The following is an 11,981-nucleotide window of genomic DNA, read 5'->3' on the forward strand; positions in this document are numbered from 1 at the left end:
CAAATAAAATAGTAACAAAGTCTGCAGCAAGTGTGTCCTCTCCAGCAATTCTTTGCTTTACTTACAAAAAAAGATATTCATGACTCCTAAGGTCATGATTTCTAAATATAAATATTCAAGAATAGTCATGAAGGTAGAAAAACTGAAAATGGAGACAAGACAATAATTAACCGCAAGCCTAAAAAAGCTTTAAGGATCAGTCTAACAAAAGAGAAGGAAAACATCAAAGGCCTATTCAACATATCTTTAAAATCCTTCTCAATATTTTAAAAAAAGACCTCTCTGATTATGAATTTTAAAGGTAATTGACAACAAAAAAGGTTAGTGGCCTAATTAATTGATTTAAATTTTAAATTCCCAGAAATTAACCATGGTAGACTGGCAGCAGTATAGCTGGACTGATATCACAGGCTCCTGAGTTAAAAATTCTAATTCTGCTGCTTACTCTGAATGCTTTTAGGCAAGTCATTTAACTCTTCTTTGCCTGTCTCTTCTGTAAAGCTAGGACATTATTTCTTCAAAGAATCAAGAGAAATAGTGTACATAAATAAAATTTCTGGTTGGTGATGGGAAGTCAAACTGTTAGCTGTTGACCCTACCACAAGGCTAGTATCCAGGGTTCTGGAGAACTTCCTGGGTGTTCTGTTCCTCTATAGCTAAATCAAACATAAGTAAACATTCTATTAATAACAGAAATCATAGGTTCCGCCTCCAAATCTTCTGCATTATTATGCCATCCTGTTCTTTAAAAGTAACACAAGATTTAATTTGTGCTGATACTGTTCTACTGATTATGCTTGTCTGAGCCTAAGTTATCTTAACTAATCGGTAAGCACCGGGAGCAAAGTTCATGTTTTATAATTAAAAAAAAAAAAAAAAACAAACCTTCAACTATTGGCTGTTTCCTTTACCAAGCTTTCTTTGAGGTGAAATTAACTGTATGTGTGTGTACATCAGTACATTCATTGGAACAGTGAAAAAACCTATAGTGAAAAAAAACGTTAGAGGACAGAAATAAATGTATGATGAAAACATTAAAATTGATGACAGGGCCTCCCCTGGTGGCACAGCAGTTCAGCGCTGGGCTACAAAGCTGCCCACAGCCTCTGCAGCACCAGTTCGATCCCCGGCCGCCAGCTAGGGTCCCACATGGCTTGCAGACGGCTCCTGCCACACCCGCTGCTCCCCTCAGCAGTGTATTTCGTCACTCTGCCTGTTCTGTTCCCAGCTCTGGCTCGGGTGAATTCTCTCACCCTCCCGAGCTTCTGACTGTACCCAGTGCTTGTATAAATAAATAAATAAATCTTAAAAAAAAAATTGAAGACAAATCATTTACATATCTTAGCATCTTTAACTAGAACATATATGTCAAATAATATCTGCTTAGCATTGTACAGTTCACTCAGAACTGAGAAGTTACCAATCAGATTCTATAGATAAACTGGCTCAAAAAAGAATGAACTGCTTGTATGAGGAAATGACAATATGAACTTAAACCCAGGGTTTACAACTTCAAATGCTATGTTCTTTTTATCACACCACATCCGTCAATGAGATATTTTATATACTAAGATGATAAAAATGTCTTTATAAATAAAACCTATCAAAATGAATCAAACCATACATGAACTAGCACAAAGGACCAGACTAAATACAAAGACAAGCATGATTCACTGCTTACATTAAAGTGTGTTAGTAGTAAATAAGTAAGTCCAGCTTAAAAGGGCATGGTAAAAATACTTATTTTGGAGTTCAAACTTTATTAACTTTTTAGTAAGTGAAGAATACAATTGTTCTTCATCAGGATAGGTGTTAAGACAGCAAACTGCAAATAAAGCACTAAATAATCATCCACAGTGTACATTTCACAAGTTGCTTCAAATGTCCTTTTATAAATCTGACTATTCAACCTTTTCTATAAATTCCACTTAATCCACTATGACTATATTAGACTTTGCTGGGTATTTATCTTAATGACATCCATATGGGTTTTAAGGTAGTAAAGACACCAAGGAGATGAGTTACTGTTCTTAATGTGAATGCTAATGTTCCATGAACTCAGTGTACCTTTGTTTCAAGACTCTTGAAAACACTTAATATACTAAAAATGAGAAAGGAAAGTTAACCAATTAAAAAAAAAAAAAAGCACAGACTAAATGACCAAAACAAATCTCACACTTTAAAACAAATTAGGATACCAAATTTAAAATTAAGCTGTCATTCTCATTCTCAGGTGCCCCCATTTTTAAAGAACAGTAATAAACATTCTCTTCTGTTTTCAATCCCCTACATCAGGTATTCTTAATTTCAGGTTCATAAACAGGCTCAGGGAGTGTGGACAGTTTGCAACTTTACGCAAAATATTATGAGTGTGTATATGCACACAGGGCACAAAGCCCCATGGGTTCATCAAATGCTCACAGCAGTACATGATCAGAAATGGATTAAGAATAACTGTTCTAAATCAAGTTTCTGAAAATATCTATAAGCAGAGTGGAAAGGAGAAAGAGTAATTCCACTTAAGTACAACTGTTATACAAAGGGAAGAGATTCAGAAAAGTTAAACCCATCAATGTTATTATGAAACTCCAATTATATAATTCACTCAACCTCATTTGTAAAACTCAATAGTGTGAGGTACAAATACGTAATAGTGCCCTGTATAAAGATCTTAGCCAAGTGGTACTCACAGAGGCTGTTATTTAAAAAATGATGCTTTCAAAGAGTGGTCGCTCTTTGTGAGCCAAAGCACACAGGGCACAGAGACAGACAACGTAACTTTGTCAGAATTAGAAATCTATAAGCACAGAAAGAGAAAACTTAATTGAAACCTACCATGACCACAGATTTCATAAAGCAGGTGTGTTCTGACATACAGAGTCACAAAAGCACCAAGGAAAACTTTATTTCCTACTTTTTCTGTACCCTATTTCTTCACATGCTCAAGCCAGCCAAAATGCTAACAAACATTTGTTCACTGGCTCCTTCTAGTCTCAAGACTTTTTCCCCAAAGATCATTCCATCATTAACCTTTTATAACGTGAAATAGTCACAGGGAGGATCCAAAGAAAAGTCAAGACCTAAGTTTCCTTTGCTAAATTCCACTCCAGACATCAAAACAGCAACCTCAGGTCCCACCTTCTACTAGCCAACAGAGGAATAGTTTGACCACTTCCTTCTCCCTGTAAGAAAAGAAGTGGACATTTTGCCTACATCTCTTATTGAAAACTCCAAAACATCAGACAAAGAGTTTGGTAAAAGCTGATAAGCTACACATCTAAAGTATTTCATGCATGGCATCCACACCCATTTTCCAATTTTCTTCCTCTTAAAATACTCAAATTTCAGTTTTTGGTAAATCTTAAAAAAAAAAAAAAAAAAACTCAAAACTTTAAAGAGCATTTTATTTAACCACAACATTTTCATGTTTGGAAACAAGAATAGATGACATTAGCAAAAGCAGCCAATTTTTTTTTTTTTTTTTTTTTGGCAGACTGAAGTACACTGCTGAGGGGAGCAGCGGGCGAGACAGGAGAGGTCTGCTGCGCCATGTGGGTTTCTCCTTGGCCCACCAGGGATCAAACTCCTGTTGCAGAGGCTGGGGACTGCTTCATAGTGTGGTGCTTAACCTCTTACGCCACCAGGGAGGCCCAAAAGTAGCTATTCTTAACTACCAAAAATGAACCGCAAACAGTAAAACCACCATATATAAGTAGCCAAAAGTTGCCAAGGAGAGAAAAACACACAGCCAAAAGGATTACTACTAGTAAGTGAAGGTAACAAGATGTTAGCACACAGGTAAATTATTCAAAACTTAAAAAAAAAAAAAAAAAAAAAAAAAAAAAAGGGCCTCCCCGGTGGCGCAGCGGTTAAGCGCTGGGTTGCGAAGCTGCTCGCAGCCTCTGCAGTGCCAGTTCGATCCCCGGCTGCTCCCCGGCCACCGGAGGAGGGTCCCACATGGCGCGCAGACCTCTTCCTGCCACCCGCTGCTCCCCTCAGCAGTGTACTTCGGTCCTTCTGCCTGCTCTGCTCCCCGCTCTGGCTCTGGTGAATTCTCTCACCCTCCCACGCTTCTGACTGTACCCAGTGCTTGTATAAATAAATAAATAAATAAATCTTTAAAACAAAAAAAACCTGAAACATCTAGGAAATAAAATTACTCAGAAGGCAAAATTTTCCTTAAAGCCAACTAAATATTTAGCAAGAGAAAACTTGAACTTGAAGCTCCTCTTCCATCTTTGAGACACTTAAAACTTTAAATTTTATTTGATGAAGCAGTAATGAACTGCGAGTATTCTTCCATTTTAAACTTAATTAGGGTGAAATGAGGAAATTATAAATGTGAAATTTCAGATATTTTAAATAATCCTAACAAGATCATTCATGTAAAACTCTTAATATGTATTTTGTAGAGATTCTAGATAGCAACTGGAAACAATTATCCAAAGGAGTGCATATGTGATTCTCCAGACATTAAGAAATCATATTCTAGGTAATGAAAACAACGGTTACTTTATTTTTTAAAGATTTATTTATTTATGCATACAAGAGCTGGGGTGTAGGCCAGAAGTACAGGAGGGTGAGCAGATTCACCAGAGACAGAGTGGGGTACAGAACAGGCAGATCCACTGAAATACACAGCTGGGGGGAAGCAGGAGGAGCGCCATGTGGGTCACCTCCCTAGCCAGGGATCAAACTCGTGCTGCAGTAGCTGTGGATTGCTTCATAGTTCTGCTACTTAAGCCCTTAGCCACCAGGGAGGCCCCAAAACAATGGTACTTTCCTTCTTTAAACTTTCCTAATTTTTTCAAAACACTACCACCAACAACTCCAAGTCATCAACACAACCAACAATAAGACTACTCCCTTTTAGTTTTAGTTGATTTTTACTTCTTTTCTATCAAAAAATTCTAGTTAAAAATTATATGAAAGTAAGGCTATGGTTATTAAAGAAATTACACCGTCAGACAGATAACAGAACTGATTCACTTACTTTTACTTTCAAATTCTTAAAAGGTTTTTTCAAAGCACAATACTGCCAAAAAAATAAAGTTAAAATATTCCTTGACTCTACCAGATCCAGACAGAAGAGCAAATTTTTGAAGACTGATTAAATCTTGAGTCAGGATTTCAATGGCTCACTACAGAGCCATTTTTTAAAAAACCTAAAAACAAAATAATTACTATAAATTCCTTCTGCATTAAATAACTACAGTTGATCCAAATAGACTAATACCGTTCTTCCTACTGGTTTTAACTAGTATCTTCATGATAGGTACACAGGCTTCATTCTTAACACATTCCTTATAATTGAAACACCTAAAACCATTTTCACTAAAATTATTCATTATCATAATTCATAACTACTAAAAAAATCCTTTAGAAGTTAAAGGATTATGAAAAATGTTTCAGGTATGAAAATAATGTTAAGTATTTAACCAGTGTGCTGAAATAATCTCTGCCAGCCTTGCCACCTAATTCAGAAATCAAAATCTGTCTTCCAATCTCCAGAAAAGAAAACTCAGATCCTTTTCATTTCTTTTTTCCACAGTTCAGATTCCACTTCCAGTTGCTTTTTGGTGTTTGTACTTAAAATTTAAATGAGTCAGCTATTACCTTTAATTTTACCATTATAATAACCCAGGGTAGTCACTTCTCTGAAACCAGCCAAAACCAAAAGTTTACAACTTAAAGATCAGAAAGTAAAAACCATTCAGTCATAAAGCTAACAACAGGTAATCGTATGTCAACCTAAAACCAAATTTTTTCTTTGATCAAAAACCCATTTTCATTATCAGATTTTAAAAACCAACAAAGCAGATTTTAAAAAACCAGATTTTAAAAGTTTCCAAAAAGAATAATATAAATAGATGAATAAACAAGGAACACAAAGGTGCTCATGTAAACATTAGCTAGTAAACTGTTCTTTTATATTAGCATATAATGTGTATATAATACACACAGTCCCTGCAATGTAAGTGGCCACAAATGCTAGCTGTTAAAAACATGATGGAATCTTGAAAGGCACACAGCAATTAAAAGTTTTAATTTAAGAAAAATCAGAATTTTAAAGGGTTAGCAAAAATAAACTTCTATTAGGGTAATAAAACTAAGAATTTTTCCTCCCTTTCTCTACTTTCCAACTTTTCTCTAATTACTTTTACAATGGTAACAAACTTCATTAAGACAGGAAAATGCTAGTGATAATACTAAAAATCTACTTTGCTGGTAGCTCTTATGACCTTCCCCATTAAATCCATTATCCCCTCATACCTCAATTTTCACTAACACTTTTCCAAGTTTTCCTCAGCACCTACATTATTTTACTAGAAACAATCCAGAAAATGAATACAGTAGGCCAGGTGCCTGCATACTCGATGCCAGAAAAAAATGTAAAAATGATTTCTGGGTCTGATTTTGTTGAGGTCATTAATTTTCAGTCCTCAAAAGAAAGGTTTGGCTCTGTATTTACCTCAAGAATTACTATCCTTGACATTTATTAACCATCCTTCCTCTTTTCTCCCCTTTGAAAAATACTCTTCTGCTTCTCCAAATGTATTGCTAATAATTTCTTTACAAGATTCTTTTTCTATAGTCTTCCTTAACCCAACTATGCCAACCACAACCCTCCACTGACCTTTGAAGTCTGCTCCAATTCATGCCACATCTGGAACTTGACATATCTACAATCTACTTTCTATTTTCCATTATAAATTCCTTGAGGGTAAGGATTACATTACTAAATCCTAGTACTACCAGAACACCTTACATGATAGTGATGTAAACCAGCTAGAATGCTCTTATGTCTTACAAATTCTTCTACGTAACCTTAAACTTCACAACTATACCCTCTTAGGAACAATGATTCCACTTATACTATTTTACAGATGAAGAAACACATTCAGAGGCTAAATAATTTGTCATAGTCCTGCTCCATTTACAGTAATAAATATATGTAGCAAATAGTAGTAACTCCCTGAACAGAAGGTTTACAAAGCTTCATAAAATGGCAAATCCATGTACCTTACCATTACCAGGAAAACCAATAACTTAGGGATCTCATGTTCAACTCTGCCTTATGCAAAACCAACTTTGTCCTTGGATCCTTTGATAAACAAAAAAACCGGCCAAAATAGTAAATAAAACATTCTTAGAACACTAACCTCTACTTCTTAAAGTATATAAAATTTTAGTAAAATAGTATGGCTTCTGATTAGTAAAAAGGGGACATTTCAGCATTAAGCCACAGTATTACAAAACTTGAGGTCAGAATGCATTTTGCAACAGCCATGTGACACACACATGAGAGTCAGCTAAACTGATGGGTGGACCTTTTAGGAGAAACATATAGCAGTAATGGACCAAAGCAACAAATAAACTCAACTTTTAGAACAAATACTGATTTTTTCTTGAACAAATTCCCCCTTGTCTCCAAAGCATTCTGCCATTGAAGAGGGCTACCACTTAAATCTCCTCCAATTATTCACTAACTGTAGGAGGATTTTCTTTAAGGTTCATTAAGAGCCCAATGAAGTCTTCCCAAGGAATGCGAACACCAAACCCCAGGAAAGATGCCAGGTGTGCCACATCTGCTGTGGTGACTTCTTGAGTAAGCAAGAAAAAGAAATGCATTAACTTTTCATGACACGTCATGGAACCTCATTCCCTATCTGCAAGCATTCAAGTAGGTAATGCAAAACCTACAGATCTTTCAAACGGCCCATTCGTTTCTTTGGACTTGACAGTAAAATCTTTCTTCATCTAGTAATATCAGAAAGATGCTTCTACGCTTAAGTTCTGTTTGCTCTCTTGACCTACACAAGACAAAACGACTTTAGTGTCCTCTAAAAACAAATTCTCACATTCCCAGGTTTCTAAGATGCAATGAGTCCGGCTTGTTCTTAAGAACTCCAGGAAATAACTCAAAAAGAGAACTAACATTTTCAAAATGCATCTCACCATCTACTCATTCCCCTCAATCCCACGCAGTCCTGAAAAGCTTCCATATTATCTGCAACCTGGCGGGGAGGGTGGAAGAAGAGACAGCCAACAAGCTCAGGATTTACAAGTAAAGCTGGTTTCCACCCAGACGATTCTGACAGCTCCGCAGAGTGCGGGCGCAGGGTCTGAGGTGCCCTCTAGCAGAGATTTCCCACCATACAGCTCCCCTTAAAAACAAGTCCTCCTTCAAAAGTCACTGCCTTCAAGGGAAGCTGCCCCTTTCCATCGCCCTACACCGACTCCCAATTGCCCCAGCCCCGTAAGATTGTTCCTCCGCACCCGCACCGCACTCAGGCCCTTCAACCTCACACGGTCCTGACCCCCGAGGCTCACCCCTGCGGCCCGACCCCTCCCCCCGGCCGCCCCTCCGCCGTCAGACAATGGGGTCCGACTCCCGGCCGCCAGCCTCCCCGGCCCCACCACCTTCACTTCACCGTGGCCGAAGCCCCCACCCCCGCTCCAGCCCTCCTCCCGCCTTCAAGCATTCCCAGGCTGGCCCAAGGACTCAGTCGACCGGCGCTCTCCTGCACTCACTATTCGGGATTCATGCTGGACATGTCACTGCAGCTGCCGCCGCCGCCACCGCCGCCCTTGCTGCCGCAGCCGCCGCCCTGACTCTCCGCGCCACGGGTAATCGAGGGAGAGGAACGAGATAGGCTGTTCCGGGAGAGCAAACGTCTTTCCCCACTCGGTCCCCTTAGAACACAATCAGCAGCCGCCGCCACTCAGCTATCGCTTCCACCCAAAATGGCCGCCGGCGAACCAGGAAATAGGAAAGTCTTCGACCGAGGGGCCTTTACACAGCCCAGAGGGCGGCCGCACCGCCTAGCATGCCGGGAAACAGAGTCCTGAGTGCGGATGTAGGTGCTGGAGATCTACGGTGAGTCGCGGCCGCCAGGACTCAGATTCCCGCCAAGCCCCGCGCCTGTGGGGCATGCGTATTTGGGAGGCTGTCGCCCACCCCATTCCCCGCTCTCTCACCCCCGCCCCCGCTCCTCCCCGTCCCCCTCCCCGCTGACTCGCTGGCTAGGACTTCGCTCGGACTCCCCCTAGCGGATTGGTTAAGACTGAGCGGCCCTGGTGATGTCATCAGTGAGACGTGGCAGCCGGGCGAGTCAGCGTCCCACGGGGGAGGGGGAGGGGAGGGGGAGGGGAAGGGGGAGGGGGAGGGGGGAGAGGTGCGGAGGGCGGTGCCGGTCGCGGACGAAGGTTGGGAGTGGGGGTCAAGAGTTGGGCACCCGCAGCGGTGAGAGGGAGGGGTCTCGCAAGGGGTCGGCGTGGGTGCTGAGGCGGGGAGAGGACTGATGTGTGTCCTGCCTCCGGACCGTCTTTTGCTGGCCTGGCAGCTTGAGACTTGAGCTTGCCAGCTCATGCGAGGACGTCTGCTGCTCTGAGAACGGAAAGGAATCGAGGTGTCGCTGCTGAAAACTTCTGGTCTTTGGAAAACACCAAGTTCTTTTTCAGTTCTCCCTCATTTCACCCAACCCTCCTAGGTCATCATTCAGTGTTGGCCGCAGGCACTACCATTTTCCTAGCATTCCCTTTCCAGTCTACTCTGTTCGCCCCAACTTGTAAATTACAGTATCCTCCAGTGGACTTCTGCTTCTATTTTTTTTTTCTCTGCCCCAGGCCATTTGCATACGCAAGATGTAACTTTCTGAAACAGCACTTCATCGTGACCTCACGACTTTCTGTGGATCAGCAGAAACGAAATGGGACACTGCCCAGGTTCAGCCAAAAATTCCTGGTCTTCCTGCCGGGATCCCAGCCTTAGAGTGGAATCGTACTTACTTAATTACTGAATTCTGAACCATTCTGCAGAATTGGAAAGTAGTGAGTGATAGAAACATGCAGATCACTCAATAATGTGTAATGCTGGAAGTAACATTAACACATTTTTTAAAACCTTATGGTTTTAACAGCTTTAATCAGCTCAGGAATTTAAATCTCCACTAAACTTTAACATATTATCTTGGGTTATTTAATTACTAAGGGCATAGTATAATACATTGTCCAAAGTTTATCTTCCAACTGGTTCTAAGAACCAAGAAAATTATCTCTCGAAACTGATTGCAAAATGACTTAAAATTCCCATGACACTACAATATGGAAAGAAGGCCATTTACTGACTACATGACTTAACCCCTAAATTCCAGCATGTACCTTTGTTGACAACTCATCAAACAGTACACTAGAATTCCTTCGCATTGTATTGTCTTCTGAAATGAACATGGTGACCCAGAATGGATCAATGCTAGAGTGCAAAAAGTGTTTATTACAACCAAACTATTGTCCCTATCTGATTGCTGTGATTTCACAAAAGAAAAAAAACATCTACAAAGAACTCATCCTAAACCTAACATGCAACTTTTAACCTGTCCCTTCCTTTGGAGGTATACTCCTAAACTTCCTTTAATTACCTATTTCCTTTCCCAACAAAGAATTACCTCCTAATGATCTAAAAGAGTAGTTCTGAGAATTAAATAAAACTTTATAAAGCAGATTATGACTTTGAGGGCACTTGGTAATTTCCTTTCTCCTTTCCAAACTTCCCTGACAGTTTTAAATTTACCTATTGTCTACTAAGAACAGAAAGCCTCTTTTCTTAATAATAATAATATCAGAAGCAGTTTAAGTTGGGAGTGACAGGTGGTTGATTCCTACCTCCTGCTACCAATTACAGTCATGTCATTTCACCCTTCACAAAGTTAAAATATTTGTTTTGCTGATTCAAACTTTAATATATTTTATGTTTAGGTGTTTAAGAGTAGCTACTTTCATAGAGTTTAATAACTAAGAATTCTTTAAATTAGTATGATCCTTGTTTGTTGCCCTTTATTGAATCAGAACTCTCCTAGAACTGATTCCATTTGTCCTTTGTCTCATTCTTTTCCTTCTTCCTTCCTTTCTTCCTTCCTTTTCCTTTCTTCCCTTTTTCTTTTATCAAATATTTATGACCGGCTCATAATAAATGTGTTTGGAATCATGAGGATCACGAAGGTGAATGCTTATAGCTCCTTATCTGAACGATTTCAACTCAGTGAAGAAAGATGTATACAAAAGTCCTATAGGGGAAAATGCAAAAGTTAATTAAAATGATACAAGGTATATAGGGACAGAAGCCAGATCAGCGATTGTCATGAACTAGGAATGGAAGGAGATAATTGTTTACAAAGAGACACAAAGGGAAATTTTTGGCTTGATGGAAATGTACTATATCTTCACTGTGGTGATGTTAAGAGATAAACCTCATAAAGGGGAGGCACCTCTTTCCTTGCCCCCACTTACATGCAGCTGCCTTGGGTTATAAGTCCCAATATGCCATTGCCCAGAGTTCCTGAGTGGGGGAGCTACTGTGAATTAGGGGTGGAGCTGAGCAGCCAGGTGGACCTATATAACACAGAAGCAGGCTGGCCTGCTGCTCTTGCTTTTCTGGCTTTAACTTGCACCCTGGTACTGCTAAGAGACACATGGGAGGAGACACATGGAAAGAGACATAGAGAGATACTTGGAGGAGAGACTTAGACATGTGGGTGAGATACATGGGGAGGCTGCTCTTGGTCCTTGGCAGAAACAAAGGCAGTCGTTATCTTGACCTAGTTGTGATTATGTGATTGTTGTGCCAGCAAGCACAGGGTGTTCAGAGCTCCCCCCTACTAGTCCACCCCCCATGAGAACTTGACTCTTGGGGCTTCCTCTCAGAGTCGTCACTCATCCTCTCATAGCTGTTCTCCACTGCACACCATCCTCTGTGTGATGCCACCCTTATAGGCTCAGTCTGCCAGCTCAGGTGTGCCCACTTACTCATGCCCATACCATACTCCAGGTGTCCACCATCAGGCATGTATACCCCGAGCCCACGCTCCCAAGTGACTCCAGCATTCAAGGCCGCAGGTGATAGCCACAGTCAAGAGTGCAAAAAAAGCCTGGGGTGTTTTGCATTTACTCTCTCTCCTTCTGTTCCAGCTCTCTAGGACCTG

The 11,981-nt window shown here is 40.3% G+C and overlaps 1 protein-coding gene across 1 annotated transcript in view; it reads right to left on the minus strand.

Moving 5' to 3' along the window:
* Nucleotides 1-8,955, minus strand: part of RAB1A (RAB1A, member RAS oncogene family) — a 32,526-nt gene extending 23,571 nt beyond the window's left edge. Inside the window, exon 1 of the mRNA XM_037527500.2 lies at nucleotides 8,536-8,955. Coding sequence (XP_037383397.1) covers nucleotides 8,536-8,558 — 23 coding nt within the window. The 5' untranslated portion in view covers nucleotides 8,559-8,955. The remainder of the gene's footprint in view (nucleotides 1-8,535) is intronic.
* Nucleotides 8,956-11,981: the final 3,026 nt, after the last annotated feature.

The sequence above is a fragment of the Talpa occidentalis genome, unplaced genomic scaffold (assembly GCF_014898055.3).
Source record: "Talpa occidentalis isolate TD23 unplaced genomic scaffold, MPIMG_talOcc4v2.1 talOcc4.5, whole genome shotgun sequence".
Classification (NCBI taxonomy): Eukaryota; Metazoa; Chordata; class Mammalia; order Eulipotyphla; family Talpidae; genus Talpa; species Talpa occidentalis.